Source organism: Lissotriton helveticus, chromosome 7 (genome assembly GCF_964261635.1).
Source record: "Lissotriton helveticus chromosome 7, aLisHel1.1, whole genome shotgun sequence".
NCBI lineage: Eukaryota > Metazoa > Chordata > Amphibia > Caudata > Salamandridae > Lissotriton > Lissotriton helveticus.
This window is the reverse complement of record NC_136068.1, coordinates 18,264,257-18,287,684: the sequence shown is the minus strand read 5'-3', so window position 1 is coordinate 18,287,684 and position 23,428 is coordinate 18,264,257. Positions and strand designations below refer to the sequence as shown.

At 48.9% G+C, this 23,428-nt stretch overlaps 2 protein-coding genes across 3 annotated transcripts in view; one reads left to right on the top strand and one right to left on the bottom strand.

The window, feature by feature from the left end:
• Nucleotides 1–23,310, top strand: part of LOC144767943 (cell adhesion molecule CEACAM8-like) — a 206,875-nt gene extending 183,565 nt beyond the window's left edge. For both annotated transcript variants that reach the window (XM_078651288.1, XM_078651290.1), the window contains one exon: nucleotides 22,790–23,310. In XM_078651288.1, coding sequence (XP_078507414.1) covers nucleotides 22,790–22,814 — 25 coding nt within the window. In that variant the 3' untranslated portion in view covers nucleotides 22,815–23,310. The remainder of the gene's footprint in view (nucleotides 1–22,789) is intronic.
• LOC144767944 (uncharacterized) overlaps nucleotides 1–23,428 on the bottom strand; it is a 124,695-nt gene that overhangs the window by 82,277 nt on the left and 18,990 nt on the right. The gene's annotated exons all lie outside the window — the stretch shown is intronic.

Genomic DNA, 23,428 nt, shown 5'->3' with positions numbered 1-23,428 from the left:
GAGATGGACTGGCCACCTAAGCGCGTCCTGTGAAACCGTGGAATGACCAGCTGGCACTGAGTGGCAGATCGCAACGGGCGGTTTGGCGTATACTGGACAAAAACGTCTCCTCAGATACGCAGGCCCATGACCATGAATGGCCCTGTGAGATAGAATGAGGGCCTTAAATTGCCCCCGCTGGGCTACTGGTAGCCAATGCAGATCACGCAAATGTTTCCGGACACTAGTTCTCCGCGAGATGTTAAACAGGAGTCTAGCCACGGCGTTCTGTATGATCTGGAGTTTCTTAACCAGATAGGCCGGAATGCCAATGAACAGAGCATTGGCATAATCGAGGCGGGAAAGGATAAGGGCACGTGCTACCATTTCTTTAGCCTCTCTCGGAGGCAGAGGAAAGAATCTTCGAAGGGCCTTGAGGATACAAAAGCAAACTCCTGTGAGTTATATATAATATAGAACCTCTCTTAGTTAAAACTAAACAGGATTTATTTAGGCTAAACAATTTACGTCTGTCCATCATTGGCAGATAAAATATAGTCAAAATGCTATTCTTTCCTAAGATACTATATTTTTTTCAGGCAATCCCATTAGAATTTTCAAATGATTGTCTGAAAAAACTAGAAGATTTAATTTCTCGATTTATCTGGGCATATGCCAAACCGCAAAGGGCTTTTAAATATCTTACTTTTCCCTGGGAAAGATGGGGTTGGGCTTTACCTAATCTCAGACTTTAGTATTGGGCCACTACACGTCTGCATAACCTGGTACTGCTACAAGACATTTTGAGGAGGTCCCACCCACCACCCCAGAATTTATAATGGGGGAAGGGGCCTGGGGATGGTTATGGCGCTACTTAAATGATAATAATAAATGCTGCCTGGATTGACAGTTTGGCCAACCGCACTCTTTTGGGAGAGTTACCTCTTGTGAAGTCCTCAATCGTTAAATTCAAATACTTTATGAACAAATGTCAACGCTGTGTTTCAAAGTTCAATTTATATATTGATCTTTTATTGAACTGTAGTTCACTTTGTGGCAAGTAACGTTGTTGCATCACAACTATAAAGAAGTTCATAAATTGTTCTTTTTGAAAATGTACATTTCAAATGATTCACATCAAATGGTTAATCCACATGCCCAATGCATTTCGTGCTTGGAAGCACTTCGTCAGGGGAAATACATTTCTGTGAAGTAAATGAAACATGAGTGCAAACACAGCGACTAGTAATGCTAAGAACGAGTAAACAAGTTTTGTTTACAGCCCAGTTGTGATGCCAAGTTTAGACGCTGAAACGTTGAACTTTTTAAACACTCTGCGTAACTGACATGCAGCCGCTCGAGGACAGCGCGTACTTCCCATTTAGTAATGCGTTTAGAATTACACCTGAATTTGGGTTAACTGTTGCACTGTTTGACTAATTCAGACGTTTTTCACAATTTGAGTATTATTTGCTCCTGATTTCGTCTAATGTATCATGATTTATTGTTCAACTAGTTTTGACTGCATTGTATTGTTTATTTTTACGCAAACTGTGACCTGCTTCCCTGCACCAATTTCTTTCCATGTTTCATTTACTTCACAGAAATGTATTTCCCCTGACGAAGTGCTTCCAAGCACGAAATGCATTGGGCATGTGGATTAACCATTTGATGTGAATCATTTGAAATGTACATTTTCAAAAAGAACAATTTATGAACTTCTTTATAGTTGTGATGCAACAACGTTACTTGCCACAAAGTGAACTACAGTTCAATAAAAGATCAATATATAAATTGAACTTTGAAACACAGCGTTGACATTTGTTCATAAAGTATTTGAATTTAACGATTGAGGACTTCACAAGAGGTAACTCTCCCAAAAGAGTGCGGTTGGCCAAACTGTCAATCCAGGCAGCATTTATTATTTTCATTGCAACAACTCCCCAACGGGCAGAGGGAGCAGACCGGCCAGCACCTAAAACTCTAAACATTTTGAACTTTTGAATACTAACATTGAGTGCCACGCCACCCCCCTTATTTAGCTACTTAAATGATAAACACTGGGCTGAGATCACCGGAGTGCCTGACTGTACAGATCCTACAGACCAGAAGAGGGCTCCATCGACGGGGGGAGACCCCCTGGGCTCTCCAGCTGACCCAACACTCATCATCGTAATGGGGGCTATAAACGGGGTCCAGGAATCAGTGGGCCAAAAGATGGAGGCTTGGACAACAAATCGGACGCTGTTAAGATTAAGGTCAACTTGCTACGGGCAGATCTAACGAAGACAAGTGAGAAAGTAAAGTCGCTTGATATTAAAACCACCAGCCTGATCGATGATGTTGCATTGCTGCAACAGGAGGTACGTGATCTCAAGACCTTGCGGGACCTGACAGATTGGAAGCTCAACGAATATGAGGGAAGGGCTAGACGTAACAACATACGCATCCTTGGGGTGCCTGAAAAATCGAAGGCCCTGCACCGGATCTCTTTGTGGAGGACATAGTCCTTAATCATCTCAAGCCCAAAGGACTTAGTAACTTTTTCACAATCGAGCGCGCCCACAGGGTGCCGGGTGGAGGCCCAGGCCTGGGCCCCCTCGCCCGATGATTGCGAGAGTATTGAACTTCCGAGATAGGGATGTGATTTTACAGGCGGCGTGTGTAGGGCCTCCTTTGCGATATGAAAATGCAACGCTCTCCTTTTTCCCGGATTTCACCCAGATGGTGCAGAAGCAGCGACAATGTTTTCTTCCGGTGAAGAACAAACTCAGGCACCAGGGACTAAAGTATGCCATGATGTTCCCGGCTCGTTTGAGGGTGGAATCAGATGGGAAGGCTTGGTTCTTTGACAACCCTGAAGTGGCATCAGACAGGTTGGACAGCAGACATTCCAATGGACCTGAAGGGCGGGACCAAGGTGGAGGAGATGATTTGCAAGAGCAGGAATGAAGAAGGCCGTAAGAACTTACATGCAGTTTTGAATTGACAGGTGGTGGGCGGTTCTGCAGCTAATTCTTTGACTGGATTCAGTGCCTGTACTATTGCTGTGGACGACCCCGGAACTGGGGGATGTGTTTAGGAAGGTTGGAAGGGGGGAGCGGGATGTTGGACTTCCTCCACATTACTAACTTTAGTTAGTTAGTAGGTTAGATGTTGGGCGATAGTCGCACTGGTAGTTGGGGATGGGCGACAGCCATATGCAGGGGTGCAGGGAGGGGTGACGAGGTCTGGGGCGGGTGGGGATTTTTAAGTTCGACAACATATTGTGTGCAGAATTGTTTGAGCTTTGCTGTTGCTTGTTTTTTCCTTTTTTAACATCAGGAGACGAAGCTATGATTGTATTGCATCCATACCGTTTAAATGTCAAGTGCTAGAAGGGGATTGGGGATGACTGTGATTAGTTGGAATATGAACGGCCTTGGGGACAAAATTAAGAGGGGAATGGTGAGCCAGTTAATGAGGCGGCACTCCCCGGATGTTGTGCTATTGCAGGAGACTCATCTTATCAGTAATCTCTGCATGGCCCTGCACAGAGGGGGTTATAAGTTGGTAGCACAAGCTGGTTTTACCGCAGGGTCTAGGGGCGTTGGTATTTTGGTGAAAAACTCTTTTCCCCTCAGCATTCAGGCCACATGGTCGGACCAGAAAGGCCGCTACATTGGCATATCAGGGCAATGGGAGGGACAGACAGTCACTTTTATGTCCATCTATGTCCCGCCTGGTTTTCAATCTGACATCTTTAGAGACCTAGGTACAATTTTCCTGACACTGCCATTGGGCCTTCTTGTGATGGGGGGGACTTTAATACAGTAGTGGATGGGGAGGTTGACAGACATCCGGCCCGAACATTGCGGCCGGCACAGAGGTGGCTCCCTGAATTCTTGGACACGACAGGACTGGTCGATGGCTGAAGGATACGTAATCAGAGTGGGGTACATTACACGCATGTATCCGCCGCACACCATAGCCTGTCTAGAATAGATTATGTGTTGTTGCCGGCAGCCCAGGCTGCGAAGATTCGGGAGGTGCGACACCTGGGAAGGGGAATTTCTGACCACTCTCCGCCTTGGCTCCAGTTGGAAGCCGGCCAATCTGATGCAGGCAGGGTAGCCCCAATTAACGCATGACATTTGAAGGACCGCACCACCAAGAAGGAAGTTATTAAGATCACCGAAAGGTACTTCCAAGAAAAAAGGGACTCGGTGGATTCGGCGCAGACCCTGTGGGAGGCATATAAAATTGTTATTCGGGGAGAGGTCTTGTCCCTAGTCGCGGAGAAAAAGAAGAAAGGGCAGGCGGAAATGGAGAGAGTGGAGGCGGAGGTAACAAGATGGGAATTAGAGGTATCCAGGGCAGCAACTCCAGAAGGTGTGCACCAATTAAAGCTGCGAAGACTAAATGGGGTACTGGGCAGGACCTCAACGATCCAGGAACCGGCGGCACTGGTGTTGTTAATCGCCAGTATGGCATTTGAAAGGGTTGAGTAGCCCTACCTGTTTGCTGTATTGGGGAAGATGGGGTTTGGCCCGGAGTTCACTACCTGGGTGCGCCTAATGTATGCTAATCCCCTCGCCAGAGTGGTGGTAAATAACCGAAAGTCTGCTGACTTTCTCCTTGGCAGGGGCACGAGACAGGGGTGCCACTTGACCCCACTCCTGTTTGCTCTGGCGTTAGAGCCCTTGGCGGCGTGTGTTTGATGGGACCGGTCAATACACGGACTGCGATGGACGTTGGATTGGGAGGACAAAATCTTATTATACGCTGATGATATCCTACTCTACCTCACCAATCCAAGGGGATCCCTGATATGTTTTCTAGACGTGCTTGCTATATTCGGGAGGTATTCCAGGTTTGCAATAAACTGGTCAAAGTCAGTGCTCTTTGTCCTTAGAGGCGATCCGCCGGTGATCCCGACACCTGCCCGATACAAATTGAACCAATAGGGTTTCGATACCTCGGTATCTATGTCACGCTTGACCTGAAGCTACGATATGCTAACAACCTGGGCCCTCCTATGGCTCGATTTAGGGGTGACGTGACGCGGTGGCAGGCACTTCCGCTTTCACTTCTGGGTAGGGCTTTTCAAGATGATGGCCCTTCCCTGGTTCTTATATGCACTCCAGAACGCGATGGACCCTGTAACGGCGTCCTATTTTAGGGAAATAGAGACCCTCCAGAGGCAGCTTCTTTGGGAGGGTAAGCCCTTTATTGCTTTCTCCAAGCTCACTCTCCCCTGGTATGATGGAGCGACAGGGTTGCCAGACCTTCGGAAATATTATTGGGCCTCCCAGCTAGTTGCGGTGAACTACGTCATATAGACTCCCTAGACCCGGGATATGCGATGGACCGCTGGCAGGTGCCGGGGGGGGTGACTTCACAAGGGCACTCTACGCTAGACCTGGTCGATTTCCCCTTGCGGGACCTATGGCTCACGCGGCGCAGGTATGGCACGTGGCCAACAGACATCTTAAGTGGGAAGGGAATTCAGAGAGACTGGGAAGCTTATGGAAACCCAAGGGATTTGATAAGTGGGACTTTATCGGGATCACGCAGATCAAAGATATCTGGGGAAAGGACACAGTTCACACATTTAACACCCTCAAGCATCTATACCACCTCCACGACAGGGAACAGTTCCGTTACCTTCAAATCAGACATGCTCTGCTCACACACATCTCCAGGGGCACAACACTTCCTGACGCTTCCCCTCTTGAGGACCGGGTGCTAACGGTCACCTCCCAGAGAAGACCATCTCATTAAAATACAAAAAACGTATCAATAATATGGAGGATCCGCTGGTACTTTGCAGGACACAATGGAGTGCAGATGGGATAGAGTTAGATGATGAAGACTGGCAGGAGGCGGTCTCCTCTCCGCGGGTGGTGGCTATACAGATCAGGCTCAGGTTAGTGCAGCTAAAGATTCTCCATAGATCGTACGTCATGGGCCTCGACAGGTTCGAATGGATAGAGCAGAACATGGGGAGCGTCGCAGTGGGTGCGGGGAGCTAGGAACTTTCATGAATATTTTGGGGCACTGTACAGAGGTGCAGGAGTATTGGGCAAAGATCCATGACAGCCTGAGAGAAGTCCTGGAGACGGAACTAAGGCCAGAGGCCCGCAGATGTGTTTTAAATGTGTGGGAACCCACAGATTTGTGTGTCTATAAGAAGCAATGAGTAACGTTCGCGTGTATGATAGCCAAACGTAATATTGCACAGTTATGGGGACCCCGACAGCCACCCCGGGTTGACAAATGGGCGGAAGGCATGGATTGGTGCATGTTTAGAGAGAGGTCAGTCTACGTAGCTAGGGGTTGTCCCCAAAAGTGGGGTATGGTCTGGGAGGATTGGAATCGGTACGGCGGAGACATCTGTGCACCCCCGAGACACCCGGAAGAAGCGGAGACACCTGAGTCCCTGTGAGACCCTGTGATCAGCTGCAGTCACCTGATGTCTTCTGTTGTTGTTTTGTTAAACAATAAAAAGATTTTTTTTTTAAATGATAAGCACTACAAGAAGGTTTGCTTCAAAACATTAGTGGGAGGGTTTAAAGTCTGTAAAGCAGTTTGAAGATCCATTGGCATCGGTAGGCTTAATTACTATACACCACTAAAAGATAACCCAAACCTTCCAGAGAAGGGTTTTGGGTAGGGCTAGACAGTATAAAAACAGTAGAAGGACTCTGCCCTCGAGATACCTTTTTGTCATTTGATGCCTGAGGCTTGAGCCGGGCAGACGCTTTTTACTCCATTTTAAATAGCTTTGTGTGAATTTACCTCTGTGTCCTACCCCCCTCCCCTTTGCACAGCGCGCGGATTTATCGCAGCGCGTGTCTCCACCGAATTGAGGGTGGAGGCACTGTTCTTAATTATTTTTTAAAATTTACCTCTGCACCCCCCGTCTTCCGCGCTGCACGGACAGCACCTCAGCTTCCCCCCAGAGCAACCGGCCAGTTCAGGGTGGGCTTGCCTGGGACACGGAAGGGAAACGGTGGCGGCCATTTTGGGTAGGGCTAGACAGTATAAAAACAGTAGAAGGACTCTGCCCTCGAGATACCTTTTTGTCATTTGATGCCTGAGGCTTGAGCCGGGCAGACGCTTTTTACTCCATTTTAAATAGCTTTGTGTGAATTTACCTCTGTGTCCTACCCCCCTCCCCTTTGCACAGCGCGCGGATTTATCGCAGCGCGTGTCTCCACCGAATTGAGGGTGGAGGCACTGTTCTTATTTTTTTTTAAATTTACCTCTGCACCCCCCGTCTTCCGCGCTGCACGGACAGCACCTCAGCTTCCCCCCAGAGCAACCGGCCAGTTCAGGGTGGGCTTGCCTGGGACACGGAAGGGAAACGGTGGCGGCCATTTTGGGTAGGGCTAGACAGTATAAAAACAGACGGCCATGACTCCGCGCAGCGGACGCGCTCAGCGGGCACGCCGTACTCACGCCGGAGTCAAGCCAGAGTCCAGCCCGTCTGCGCCCGTCCGCGCAAGGCCGGGCACAGGGGCAGGGATCCTTTCCAAACGGAAGGTCTATTCTGGGGAGGAAATTCGTCAACTGAATGGGGATACAACTACTTTAGACCTAAATATACTCACTCGCATAGAGGAACTGGCCATCCAGGCACCGCAGATAGGTAGGTCCCCACCACCCCCCCCACCCTAAAGCTGGTTAGCCTAAACACTAGGTCATTGTGTTGTCATAGTCTTGAAATTTTCACCTTATTGCAAGACGAAGACATCGACATCCTGACCTTGACTGAGACCTGGATGGGGGATAACTCCATACCAGACATTATAGCCACCGTCCCTGTAAACTACGACATCCACTGGCAGAATCGTCCAGGGAATACTCGAGGGGGAGGAGTGGCAATAATATTCAAGAGACATCTAGCAGTAACTAAAATACTGGCTGAGTCAGTGGATCTGGCCGATCTACTGGCAATAAAAATCATGCTTGATAACATGTGTGTTACAGTTCTCACAGTCTACCGCCCCCCTAATGCCACTCCTGGCTTTAACGACTCCTTCATGTCCTCTGTCTCCGACATGTGTTCCAGATATAGAAACATCATAGTCACAGGAGACTTTAATTTTCACTGGGACAAAGAACAGAAACAGCCAGCTGCTAGTTCCCTAGAGACAACTATGTCCTCCCTGGGCTTTAGGCAGCTCGTAAATGCCCCTACACATATAAAAGGCCACACCTTAGATCTGATATGGACCACAGACTCCGGGGTGGCTTTAGCTGGAATCCTCCCCTGTATCTGGTCCGACCATTATCTGATCTACTGTGACATCCCTCTGGATACCTTACCCTCCCGTCCAACACCTAAACCCAGACTGACTTGCCAGTGGAAAAATGTGGACCAACATACACTAACCACGGCACTCAGGGGAATTATCCAGCCGACATCATCTAATAAAGATGTAGACCAAGAATGTAAGGACATGATGGACTACTTAGTAACAGCCATCGATCAGTTAGCACCCGAGAAACTCCAAACAAAAAGTAGTGGAATAAAGGGAGCCCCATGGTTTACACCCGCCTTGAGAGATCAAAGGAAGGCTCTGCGTAATATGGAGAGAAACTGGAGGAAAAATAAGGATATAGACTCCTGTGAACAATATAAGAAGGCGCTTCGCAGCTATAAAAAATCCACCCAGGAAACTAAAGCCTCATTCTATGAGATTCGTATAAATAGGGCGACAAATGTTCAAAAGGAAACGGTCAAAATCCTGAAGGAATTAACTAAAAAAGCTCTGGATATAAACAGCAGCATAAATTGTGATACTTTCCAGAAATATTTTCTGGATAAAGTAGACGCCATTATGCTCGAAATAAAAAATATGGGGCATGGCCCCGTCGAGCAACAGGCTGTCTCATACCCTGCTGCCAGTTGCCTAGCATCATTTCCCCTTATGGACTCACTAACCCTCGAATCGCTGATGAGGAAGACAAAATCAGGTTCCCCAGCAGACCCCTGTCCTCCTAGCATTTTCTGCCTGGCACGACCTATGTTAGAGGACCATATCCTGGCCACACTGAACAAATCCTTGAGCACCGGCAGGCTCCCCACTAGCTTCAAAGAAGCTCGTGTAAGACCGTTGCTAAAGAAAGTGGGGGCAGATCCCAACGCCTTAAAAAATTATAGGCCCATATCCCAGCTGCCTTTCCTGTCCAAAGTCCTTGAGCAACATGTGCTTAAATCTCTGTCTAGCTTCCTGGAGTTTAACCATCTACTCCATGAGATGCAGGCAGGCTTTCGCGCACATCACAGCACCGAGCTTGTCATGCTCTCGGTGCTGGACGAGCTCAGAAGGATGGCTGACAGTAAGAGACCGAGCGCCCTGATTTTGTTAGACCTATCAGCGGCGTTCGATACTGTCAGCCATACGCTTCTACTGGACAGGCTGGCTGGGGTTGGGATTCAGGGCTCAGCTCTTAGGTGGCTGGAATCTTTCTTATCTGGGAGAACCCAGAGAATCCAGATGGGAGATAGCTTATCAGGAGTGGGAGGTCTGACCTGTGGTGTCCCCCAGGGCTCAGCGCTATCCCCACTCCTGTTTAACCTATACCTGCAGCCTCTGATTAACACACTAGCGGAGATGGGCTGTCGGGTGTTCAACTATACCGACGACACACAGCTACTGTTGGGCATAGATGACACCGTACAAGCCCAGTCACACGCCCAGGACATACTTAGATACACAGTTCACTGGATGGCTACTAACCAGCTAAAAATTAACCCGGAAAAAACAGAGGTGCTGATAGTACCATCCAAGTGCTCGTCCTGGAGTGACATGTTCTGGCCCCAGGAGTTGGGCCCAACTCCACAGCCAGCCACCACAGTCAAAAGTCTTGGCATTAAGTTGGACAGTGCTCTTTCAATGACCAACCAGGTCTCCACTGTAGTCGGTACCTGCACTGGTCTTTTAAGACAGCTGCGCAAACTAGTTCCTCTCCTCTCCGAGTCGATGCTTCGCACAGTGGTTTCTGCCACCATAGTGTCAAGACTCGACTATGGAAATGGGCTCTACTTGGGTCTGCCAAAGACGCTAATTAACAGACTCCAAGTAGTCCTAAATGATGCCGCCACACACACACACATACACACACACACACACATGTTTACAAGGCTGAGTCTGCAGTCTTTGTACTCCCACTCATGTGGAGGGCCACAGGGCTCAGCACATACACTCTCACCAGTATACAAAGGAGAGTAAGCAGTCTTTTCACTCCCACTCATGTGGAGCCTCACAGGGCTCAGTGCATTCACTCTCATGAGAATACAAGGGACAGTATGCAGTCTTTGTGCTCCCACCCATGTGGAGCGTCACAGGGCTCAGCACATACACTCACCAGTATACAAGGGAGAGTAAGCAGTCTTTGTACTCCCAACCATGTGGAACGCCACATGGCTCAGCGGAGACACTCTCACCAGTATACAAGGGAGAGTATGCAGTCTTTGTACTTCCACCCATGTGGAGCGCAATAGGGCTCAGCTCATACACTGTCACCAGTATACAAGGACAGAGTATGTAGTCTTTGTACTCTCACCCATTTGGAGCACCAAAGGGCTCAGCACATACACTCTCATAAGTATACAAGTGAGAGAGTTCAGTCTTTGTACTCCACTCCCCTACACTCTGCGTCGCACTAATGGTTATGTGACAGTAGGTGTTGATAATGGGGGCAAAAAGTATGGAGTAGTGGTTCCACGTCAGAGTCGTGAAGCCCCATACATTCAAGAATGGTGTGTACAGAGCTCCCCGACACAAACATATGTTAAAACATAGCAATATATGACTTCTCTTCCAGGAAATCCTCATCAATAGTCATAAGCACTGAATATTCCCGCCCATGTGCGGGACCCTGGAAACAATATAAAAATATATATGTAAAAACACATATATCTCGCTCCCTATATATGTATGTACATATAATATTTTTCTCACAGCTGAGCTCGTCATGAGCATGGAAGGGGTTAAAGCGCCGCTTTGCCCCACGCAATGTGGGACACATGCGGGCGACGTCCGGGCGAAGCCCTGTCTAAGGGCGGGCCCGTCTGAGATCGAACGAGGCCGGGCTAGGCCACCCCCCTTGGATGCAGCAAATCGGAGCGGAGGCATACTCGTAAGCTGTATTACACCACATTAGCTCCTCGTTGTGAGGTATTTCCAGGCGTCATTGAGAAATGGGGGAAGAGAAAATTGGCAACAAGCAAGGGGAAGAGCGCTGAAAAAACTGTACCTATTACTAACTATTTAAAAAGCGCTATGGGTATTATTATTAGCGAGATTGTGCAAGTAGAGGAGCAATTGGCAGCCGCCAAGACGGCTTTAGAAGCTGCCCAAAGGGAGGCCAAGTCTGTCGTGGAAGAGCATGACCACAGCAATATTTCCAGCCTCCGTACTGAAGCCTTGGACCGGAGTAATGGTATCGGCATAAATAATATTCAGAGTAATACTAAGACTGATCACACTGTCAAATTAGGCTCCTGTGTATCAACAACTCCTCTTAAAATCACAACAGTTTCGGACTCACTTGATTCAGACTCTCCTCCTGCAAAAAAATGTAAATGAAACATAGTAACAAGGAGGACTAGCCCTGCAAGAATCACTCAAAAAAAGGGAAAACCTACCAAATTGGTTGGCAATGGTCTTGGGTCCCAATCTGCAGAGACATCATATGATAAACATGCTATAGATATCCTTTTCGAAAAATTGCACGGGGAAATCAGCACTATTGAAAGGCGGGTCTTGAGCGAAATAAAAACTGTACAAAATGACATTTCAAAATTATTGGAATTGGTTACAGCTCTATGGCCACTTAATGTATCTAATACACTACAGAATGCTATATCAAATAATACATCGGATAAGAATATACTCATTGGCTCAAGCAATACCAATGTACTAGGAACGGATAATATTTCACAACCATCCGTTAAATATAGAAAGGAAGCACATGGTTCATCCCTACAAAATCCTGCGGTACCTGTAGTGAATGTCAAAAGGAAAACTGAATGCCAGGTTCAATATGGGAGGCAGCAGGAGGTTTCTTTTAGTCTGCCCCCACAAGCTACACCTTATGTGATCGTTTTAAAAAATGTTCTTAAACTGACAGATAATTATAAATAAACTTGGGACTCATTGAAAAACAGGGTTGTTAACTGGTTTGCTGTAAATACTTCTTGTAGCACCAGGCTCCTATCCCAGGAAATAATTATGGTAAGAAGAGTGAGCTGGGTGGGAAAAACAGAAATAGCATGTGATGGGGATTGTGTAGTTGTAAATTTTCGCCGCCCCCATGTGGTGGGCTCCTTATTAGAAGAAGCTGCAGCAAATCAGTATTGGAAATACCAAAGTAATGAAGACATTATCACTGCACTACCTCTTGGATACTTTTATAGACCCAGAATGGAACAGCTCCATTCATTTGGAAGACACAACTTAGTACCAGTAATCAAATGACACAAATGATACCATCTATGTCAAATAGGTTCACACCATTAAGGAGCTGTAGTGAGGTGGACTGCCTGGGACAAACAAGAGTATCCAAAAGTAGTAGATCAGAATGATAGTGATCACATTATATTCCAGCCTAGTATCCGGGTAGAAGTAGCCTGTGCAGACCAGGCACATGATTATGGAGGCAACCAAACTATACCCTCCCCTATTGGTATTGGTGGTACCGCCGTAGAAGCCAAGATACTATGTCACAGAAATAATACCACCCCGCCTACAAGCCTGCCTGACTGTAATCTTATCAGCCATAAATTGCAGGATTCATTATATATTATGACATGGAATGTCGCAGGGGTTAAGCACAAATTGCATGATATAAAATAGCTTAAAAGTATCCAAAACTGCAACCTAGTTTTAATACAAGAAACATGGCTTAAAAAAATCGTTTTTATTAATAGTTTTAAAGCAATTTTCACTAAAGCAACCCATCAAAGGCTGGGAGAGCGGGCGGTGGTTTAGCAGTACTAATATCAGTATCTTCTCCTTTGACTTTAAATAGAACTTTTATTAAATCACATCATTTCCAGTTTCTACTTTTTTCAGTAAAAGGAAAATAGGATATTATAGTTATTAACTTTTATAATAATATTTTCAACTCCTCAAGATATGAGATTATTTCATCAATGGAGGAAGAGCTGGATAATTTCTTGAAGAGCACGGACACCGATTATATTTTAATCTAGATGGGGGATTTCAATATTGAATCATGTAAACTTGCACCAGGGACCCAATGTGGCTATCTGGATGCACTAGGTGATAATCCTTCACATTTTCCACACAATAATTATGGTGAAATAATTAATTATGTTATACATAAACATAACTTGGAAATTATGGAGCTGGATGCTCGTGAGGGAATATATTTGTTAATTATACATTTGAGGGAGCTATAGGTCATCTTAATGCATTGACCATTTTTTAACTTCAAGGAACTGTAGGCCCCTTGTATACAAATGTAGTGTGCAGCCTAGTTTACTTAGTGATCACCATCCTCTGTAACGCAACTATCAATGGGGTGATACCTGCAACTTGGGCTGAGAGTGTGATTGTCCCTATTTTTAAAAAAGGTGACAGTCAGCGCGAGCTGCTACCATCCAATATCTCTTCTCGATTCAACATCCAAAGTAATGAGCAGAATGATGCTGGCCAGATTGGAACACTGGGTAAAGGAAAAATGATCTTGTCTGTAGCCCAGTACGGTTTTAGAAGCGGTATTGGAAGGCTCCCTCCACCTTTGTTTGGTTGATTTATCCAGTGCGTTTGATTTAGTAAAGCATTCTAAGTTATGGCAGACGCTCGAAGGGATGGGTGCCCCACAGGACATTATTAGCTTTTTATCGCAAATATACGCTCATTTAACCTCAAAGATACGTTTTGGGGAGAATGGGGAATGCACAAAGAACTTTAGAATTACTCATGGGATTAGACAAGGTTGTACCCTTGCCCCCCTTTTATTCTCACTTTATATTTTATTATAATATGTTTTTATTGTGAAAATATAGAGTAGCCACAAAGTACAATGACATCCAGAGCGCATACGCGAATGGGATAACAACATGCCGTCGCCAGGATAATACTCAGCCAAATACGGCCCACATCCCGGAGGCTGGGCGGCGTAGGAACAAGGCATGTAATGAGGATAAGAGAGATGCATTCGTGCTCTAAGGATACAAAACTATCAGTACATTCGCTGAGTTTCTCAATCTGAATTCTTATTGCATATAACATTGCAACAATAACCAAGAACCCCCCAAAAAAACAAAGGCATCAATAGGACAAAGTCCAAGGAAGTAAAGCACAAAAGTAGTCTGGACCTATGGGGATCACAGCTATGTACAAGCTGACATTCTAAGGAAACCCGGCGTGGGTACAATGGGTTCCTACACCCGATCCAGACTCTCCACTTCGAAACCCTCCCCAGCACAGTCAGACTCCGGAACAGTGGGAGTAAACAATTCAGCGCTGGTGGCATCCGATGCATCCTCTGCTAGCCCCTCCATGCACAACACCCTCCAGGCAAGCAGATCATTCTGCAGTTTCCCATCCCTGCGAGTGCGCTGCATGTGCGTCTCCTCAGCCAGGGCCCATTCTCTCGCATCTCTCAGCCAAAGGGAAAGGTCGGGCGCCCTCTGACCCATCCAAGTGATGGCCACACACCTCCTCGCCAGGACCAACAAGAGTTGCAAGAATTTATAAGACAGCTTCTTCTTTCTGGGCTTGGGTACCAGCGCCAGGAGACAATGGAGCGGGTCCAAAAGGAGCTTTATATGCGTGGCCCGGGCAATGTGGGGTACTACTTCCCTCCAAAAATCCTGAACCTGAGGGCAGACCCATGCTAAGTGCAGAAAGCCCGCTCTCTGCGCTCCACACCGCGGGCAAGTGTGACGTCTATCCGCTGAGATACGATGCAAGGATACAGGGGTCATATAGGTTCGGTGGATAAAGTTAAAATGTATAAGTTTAAAACGCGCATTACAGGAAACCTTGCGGGTCAAGAGCCCAATCCCCTTCTGCTGGTCTGTCTCCAGTGCCACCCCTAAGTCCGTCTCCCAAGCCGCCCAAGCCGGCGCCATCGGGGGGGTTGAGTCTCGGCGCATGGCCGAGTAGAGAAGGGAGATCAACCGTTTGCCTCGCCCACAGGACAAGATGATGTCGAGAGTATGCGTGAGTGGAGGGGCCTCCGGATACTGGGGCCATGTGGTCTTGGCCACATCTTGAAGGCTCCGATAGTGGAGATATTGCCCCCTTCCCAGCTCAAAGGACTCCCTGGCTCGTTCAAAGGATAGGAAAGAGTCGTCTGGGTAGAGATCCACTAGCGTCTCACAGCCACCAGAGCGCCACTCCCGGTAGGACATAGTTTCTTCCAACCGGAGTACCGGGGCCAAAATCCATATCGGAAGCTCCCTATGAAACGGCGCACGCCTCAGCACTCTCTCAACAAACCGCTGCCAGATTTAGGCCGTGCGGCGCACCACATACGGTAGAGAGTCATCGGCGCCGCGGCCCTGCATCAAGGCCTCTCGTAGGACCCTTTCATTAACCGTACCAGCCAGCAGTGCCAGTTCCCAGTTCTTTTCTTCCGCGAACCACCTCGCCGCTGGGATGAGTTGCGCCGCAAAGTAATAGAGTTCGAATCTCGGGGCCTCAAGGCCTCCCTCCTCCCAGCAGCGCACTACCGTGCGTAAAGCTACTCTGCTGCGCCCACCCGTCCAGAGCAGGGAGGTGAGGAGCGAGTCCAAAGTGCAAAACACTCGGGGAGGCAATGGACATATGGTGTTCTGTAGGACATATAGGATCCTAGGGAGCATCACCATTTTGGCAACTGCCAACCGCCCCATGAGAGAGAGAGGAAGCGTATTCCAAAAGGTGACAGACTTGCGGAGGGCTATAAGCACCCTGTCAACATTGTGAGTCAGCAGGGCCTCATCAGATGTGGCCACCCGGATGCCCAGATAGCGGAACGCCTCCCGCTCACAACGGAGGCCCAGGTAGGGCCTATCCACGCTTGGGTCTGGGACGCAGCCTGTCAGCGGGAAAACCAGGGATTTGTGCAATCCAGAGGCCGCACCAAAGCGGTCCAGGATCCGCATCAAGACGGGAAGGGCCTCAGAGGGGGAGGTAAGATAAAAGAGTGCATCATCCGCGTATAGGGATATCACATTAGTAGCGTCACCCACGGCTATTCCCCAATGCTGTAGTGCAGCGCGGGCGGAGACGGCAAGGGGCTCAATCGCGAGCGCGAAGAGGAGAGGGGAGAGGGGACAGCCCTGCCGGGTGCCCCTCCCCAACAACCACTCCTCCGAACGGCCCGATCCCAACCGCACCCTGACCCGGGGCGCTCCATAGAGCACCCGGATCCAGGCGCGAAATTCAGGTCCAAATCCCGTCCTCTGGAGCACCTGCATCAGATATCCCCAGTGCACCGTGTCAAAGGCTTTAGCTAAATCGATCGACACCTATACATGAGGGCCCTCCCGTCCCTGTAACTCATGTAGGATATGGTTCAGGCGGCGCAAATTCATCGCCGTATTACGACCCGGGATAAATCCGCACTGGTCGGAATGTATCAGCCGAGTCATGAGTGGGGCAAGGCGAGTGGCCAACAACTTGGTGCGGATTTTAGCGTCTGTATTAATCAAGGTGATAGTGCGGTACGCCGCGGGGTCAGCACTATCACCGCCCGGCTTTAAAATCATGCACACCTCCCCCTGATTCATGGTGGGCGGAAGGGCGCCCATTTTGCAGAGCCTCATTATAGACTTGCAACAGGAGGGGAGCCAGGACGTGCCCGAAGGAATGATAGAACTCTGCCGGATAACCGTCTCCACCGGGGGCATTGGCACGAGGGAGGGCTCCCATTGCCACAGTAATCTCACCCAGTGTCAGTTTCGCATCTAGTTCTTTTGCCGCCGCTTCCGGCAATGCTTGGAGGTCCAGTTCCTCAAGATACGAGTGATAGGTATCCTCCGTAACCGATGGGTCTGCCTCATATACCGTCTGCAGATGATTCCGGAGGACCTCGAGGATATCGGATTCAGAGTGGACCATAACACCATACGGGTCGCGCAAGGCAACTATCCTTTCAGGTGCAAACTCACGGCGAAGTATCCAGGCCAGCAGGCGGCCAGATTTATCGCCCTCACGGTGGAGACGTTGCCGGTACTGGCCCAGAGTAAATTTGTCAAGCCGGGAGAGGATGTCGTGGATTGAGACCAAGGCGTCCTCTTCAGCCTGTAGATCTAGTGCTTCCGGGTCAGAGCGGGACTGGGTGCGCCTAAGCGCAGCTTCTGCATCCTGCAACTCAGACAGTAGTTGTTTCCTGACCCCATAGGTGAGGCCCATACATGCTCCGCGCACCACTGCTTTCAATGCCTCCCACTTAGCAGAATAGGGTAGCTCACCCCCCCCCAGTTTAGGTCCACATAGTCCGACAGTGATGTCGCTACATGATCCTTACCCACCTGATCCTGGAGGAGGTCAGCGGGCATTCTCCATGTGCGGGGGCGTGTAACTCGGTCACTCGGTCAGGCCACTGCGCCACGCACGTCACAGGGGCATGGTCCGATAAATACCGGGCCTGATGGGTAACCGTCAAGGTGAGAGACGGAGTGAGTGCGGTCCAATCTGCTATGGGTACCATGCGTTGGGGTGTAGCATGTGTAGAGCTTCTGAGCAGGATGACAAGCCCGCCACACGTCCAACGCCCCAAGATTGTGCATCACTTCCCGCAAACCCGCCGTCATACGGGGCTTAGTGCCCGACCGGGGCGGATGGCGGTCCAACTCAGGGTGCAATATGCAATTAAAGTCCCCAAACCAAAGAAGGGGTTCATCCAAACTAGGGGCCACCAGATCCTGGATCCGAGAGAAAAAGGCCGGGTCATCGGTGTTCGGGGCATAGGTGTTAAGCAGCAGGAGTTCCTTGTCATCCAATCTAAGTCTCACCAATAGGTATCTACCCTCCACATCCGCGTCAATACACTGAACAGCGCAAGGAATCCCCGGTGCCACCCAGATGAGGACCCCCCTAGCATATGTAGAGAAGGTGGAATGGAAAATCTGGCCCCTCCATTTCCTGGACAGGCACTGCGCACCGCCGTCGTCTAAGTGGGTCTCCTGCAGACAAGCTACTGAAACCCCATGTCGTTTAAGAAAAGTGAGGACTCTGTGTCTCTTAGTGCAAGTACCCAATCCACGCACATTCCACGTTAAAAATTTAAATCCCATGGCCAACTATTACGCCTGTTCGGGCCACAGTAGAAATACAACATGAGCTGCCCCCACCCTTTCCCCACAGTAGTCAGACTGAGAGGAGGAGCTCCACTAGGGAACCCTCCACAAATCGGATTCAATAAACACATGATGCCAGCAACAACTTCTGCGTAAAACCCAACCCACCCTCCAGCAACCCTAACACCCGAAACATTTGCAAAAACAGATTCCCCCCCCACCCACGAGCGAAAGGATAGCAACAAAGAAAAACGCCTCCCCGCCCTTCCCCTGCCAGTGCCAGGACCTACACAGCCACCCCATACAATCCACTCAACACACACTCACACACACCAAGTCAACCCCACCCACCCTCCCTCCCAGCTCCCCTAAGAACCCAGGGACCCCAAGATAGTGCCTGGGCATGTTTATCCACCCCTATGTGCATTTCGGGCAAGACGTTATTCAAGGTAAAAGTTGGCCCCGCCCTCCCCCTCCGCCCCACATGCCAGAAGGGCGCAATTCTTCCATCACAGTCTATGTATCCAAAACCCTTAGTAACAGCAAGGAGTTGTGGTGGCTTACCAAGGTGTCAATATAAGGTCCCACAAGTGGTGGATATCCACACATATAGGAACATGTACCTCAAGTCAACAAGTTATTCCAGTCTTGGCTCAGGGAGGGCCTTCTCCGGGACCACTGGGGTCATAGAGTCCGTGGCCGGCGGTGTTACATGTAGGGTATCTGGAACCAAGATCTCTCCAGGGGGAGAGCTCCCGGGTGATCGCGGCTCCGCTCTCAGCGGCGACACCTCCATCCGAATAGCTCCATCTGCTCCCACCGTAGGGCGGTTCCCAGGAGATCCACGGGATCCAGATTGGCGCCGTCCCCTCCCACGGCGGCGCCTCTGCGGTCTGGTTCCCCAAGTTTCACGGGGCCCACCTCGCTCACCCGGGGGCAGGTCATCTCCTCTGATCTCAAGCCACTCCCACACCTCCGCTGGCGTTTCGAAGAAGTGCGCTTGGCCCTGGGAGAGCACCTTGAGCTTAGCTGGGTACAACAGCATATACTGGAGTTTCATATCACGGAGTTTTTGCTTGGCTCCCAGATAGGATTTCCTTTGTTCCTGCACTTGTTGGGTGTAGTCAGGTTATATCGACACTCGGCTGTTTTCAATCATGAGGGATTCCGCCTCCCTCGCAGCTCTTAAGATACAGTCACGGTCTTTGTAGTTCAGGATCTTCGCAATGAGGGCTCTAGGAGCCTTGCCCGGGCGCGGAGGGGGCACAAGGGCTCTATGCACTCGTTCCACGACGAAGACGCCGGACAGACCAGACGGGCACAGATGGGTACGGATCCAGTTTTCTAGGAAGTGTTCAGGGTTTCCCGCCTCCAATCTCTCCAGCACTCCCAGGACCCGTATGTTACTCTGACGGGCCCTCCCCTCCGCGTCCTCAGCTCGCCTCTCCAACACACGAGTGGTAGATGTAAGTTGCGCAACTGTCTTCTGCAATGAGGCCACCTCACCCTGTAATATTGCCCTCTGCATCTGAGACTTTATCGGCCACTTTGTGGAGATCGGTCCGGAGTAGATTCACATCTATAGAAACAGTCTGTATTTGCCGCTCCAGGGCAGAGTGAGAACCCTGAATAGCTTTCAAAAGTTCGGCCCTGGATGGTTCCGCAGGGCCCTCGCCGCCGTCCTCGGGGCCCGTTTGGCGCGTAATCCTCTGCGATGGCAGGCGTGGGGTAGTGTATTGAACAATAGTGTTAGGTTGGGAGCCCTTCGAGGACCGATCCTTGCGTGTCGCCATACTACCAGATGGACGCTGTACTTGACTAGCACGTTCCAGAGGACCCACCTTTGGATCGCCGGCCTAGGAAGGTGAATGCGAGGATGTCTAGACCACGGCCAGACAGCGGAGAGGCCGCTGCTAGACTCGCGTCGATCAGGTCACGGGCTATGTCCCACGCAAGCCAGGCGACCCCACAACAGTGTCAAAACGATGGTAGCAGGCCCCCGGCCTCTGGGTCGCGTGAAGAACTCAGCCGCGATCAGGGCCCCACGCCCGCCGAGGGAGCGATCAGGGGCCGGCCGGACCGTTCGTCAACGCACCCCTCTGGGATCCCTCCACCTCCAGTCGCCGACAGTCCGGTCCCAAGAGCTCCAGGGGCACCCCTTGAGGCGGGCACCAACTTGCAGGCCAAGCTGTATTTAGGAACTCCCCCCCCTCGCATGCGGCCACAGCGCCACCCGGGAGCCACCAGGGCAAGCTAGCCAAGATGGCGGGCGAGCGCGAAACACCGCTACTCCCCAGGCGCCACGTCCCACGTCTCCCGTCAGGAACCGGAGCACCAGCAATGGGCAGCGGGGGTGTATGTTCCAGCTCCCGTGTTGAGGGGGGAGGGGCGAAGCCTCAATTTGCGTGTGTCCTGTACAGGGGCCCACCATCCAACAATTAGGGCACGTCAGGGGCCAGGGTCAGAACACTCACGGAGTCCTCTACGCCGTGCAGGGTCCCCAGAGTCGCAGGCCGCCGTCAGCCGACCCTCGGCGGGAGCAGCGCATGGCCGGGGCCGTCACAGCAGGGGCTTTGCCCGGGACGGGTGGCACCGCGGTCCCTCCGTCAGGCAGGCAGTAACTCCGGGGGTCCGTGTCCGCCAATCGCCACCGCCAGACGCACCCCAGAGGTGTAGTACAGGGTGCCGAGGTCCGCCAGGGAGCCCCCTGTGCCAGGGGCTGTCTCTCGTCCGCCCTATGCGGGCCGCTCAGTGTACGGCCCAAGTTCTAGGCCCAGACCGCAGCGTCGCGTATTTCAAAGCGGCGCCGCGTACGCCGATGGGGCTACCACCTCCGTTCACAGCCGACCTCCGAGTTTCTCCGTCAGCACAGGGGCCCGAAGCGAGTCGGGGACGGTTCCGACATCGAAGGCAGGGACTTTGGCAGCCCAGGCAGGATGTTTAAACAGGATTCTGTGGGTCCTCGGAACGGAGCTGGTAGAGCTCACGTCCTGTCGGCCATGTTGCTTGGCCACGCCCCCATTCTCACTTTATATTAACAGTGTTGACTCGTTATAACAGAGTCTGAGACCTGATGCTCCTAAAGTTGGTAAGTACGTTACCCCAGTTTTATTATATGCCGACAGTGCTGTCCTAATTTCCAGGACAGCAAATAGCCTGCAACTACTGATGGATAACTTCACAACCTTCGTTACTGAAAAACACCTGAAAATGTATTTGAGTAAAACCCTAGTCATGACTTGCGGGAAAAAGAAAACTAGGAATAGAACACACTATATTGATGAAGCATCTATAGAAAGGACTTTTACATTTTCTTATCTGGAAATACTTTTTAATAGTAAGTGTTTATGGAGTTCACACCTTCAATTATGTAAATTAAAAATCCTGAGATCCGTCGAGGCTATTTTTAGATTTTCACACAAAATTGGTAATAAACCAGTACGGGAAATGTTCAAATTATATTGGTCGAAGTGTATTACTGAGGTTTGTTACGGAGCAGCCTTGTGAGGTATGGCAGATACCTCCTCACTACAAACTCTGGAAAATAATTTTTTAGGAAGGTTGTTATCAGTACCAAATTCTACAGCCCCATTTATAGTCCACAGGGAGACAGATACACCGTATGTAAACGATCTGATCAGTATAGCTGCCTTACCTTTGTGGCATAGAATTTGGTCCAGGGAGGAGACACATTTTACGAGGGATATAATTCTGCACTGCCTCACCCTGGATCATTGTCAAAAAATAACATGGCTAAATTATATTTGTGGTCTTTTAATTGAATGTAATTTGGCTGTGAATCTTAAGATCCCTGAGGATATTCAACATTTTTGTAAAAAAGAGCGAATAAAGAGGCTCCTTATCGTCAGGGCTTCATCGAGGGATGTTGTTTTGAGTACTAAATTGTATATAAGCTCCTACATTGAAGGACCCTTATTGTTGGGTATTCAGCCGTATCTTATTTTTATAACTAATATACAATATAGGTTTTATTTAACTAGATTAAGGCTGAATACGCACCACTACCAGGTTGCATTCCCAAAGATGGGTAAGTGGAGCTCTAATTTACCAAAGTGCCGTGTGATGGTAGATCTTTTCAGACTACTCTCCATTTTCTACTTTTTTGTAATTTTTACAGAGTTTTTATAAAATCTATTTTATGACCCCTTTTTATTGTTAATAGTCTGTATTATTTTAGGACTGCTTTTAATCAAATTCGTAATTTGGAAAATGTATCAACTTGTAATGCGGTAATTTGCTTTATATTGACGGCCATTAAACGAAGAAAGGATCTTGCTTACCTGGAAAACTTGAATTATGAAACTGATTAAATCACATTTTGTTAAGCTGTATTTTTTTATGCAAACAAATTCGAGTATAAATGCCTTTTATGAGTAATTTGTAAAAAGAATGTACATAAATGTATTTTTTGAATGATGTATTGTTTTTATATTACAGTATGCTTTTATGGTAATTTTTTATGTACCGAATAAAGCTGGATTTGATTTGCTTTGATTTGACTTTCTGACCCTTCCTTCTCTCTTTGTTTTTCAGAAAAAGCCCGTTCTCCAACTATTAGCCCTAGTAGCAGTCCAGGTCTCTCAGTTGGATATATCGTTGGCATTGCGATTGGCGTGCTAGCCGTGTTCATCATTGTGTAAGTGTGCACAGAGAAAAGAGCAAATACCAACTGCAAACAACAAAAAATCGTATCACAAGTAAATGGTGTCAGGTAGACACAGAAAAAGTCCAAGTACAGATGTCAGAGAAACCACTCCGTTGTTTGGGACAAGTATCCTTGTTTATTTCTTTAGGATGGTCAGCCGACACGTGTTTCATCGCAGTGATAAGCGACTCATCAGGGCTGGGAAAGATACAAACAAATGACTGTGGACAGTGTACTACAATACAATTATTCATGCAGGAATCAGACATTGTTTGTAAAAAATGGCTAAGTGAGGGTGATACCAACACCAACCGCAGGCCAAGTGAAAATACATTGTCTATCTAGTGTGGAAACCAACCGGTATGTATTGGTGCTACTGATAAATAAACACAAAATTGCTGGTACAAAATTCTCGTAGTCTGAGAGCATGATAAGGGAAAGGGAAAGGAAGAAAGAAATCCCAAAGAATAGGGTGTCACTCACAAAATTTTGAAGGGTGACATTACGTGAGTAAGAAAAAGGAAAGA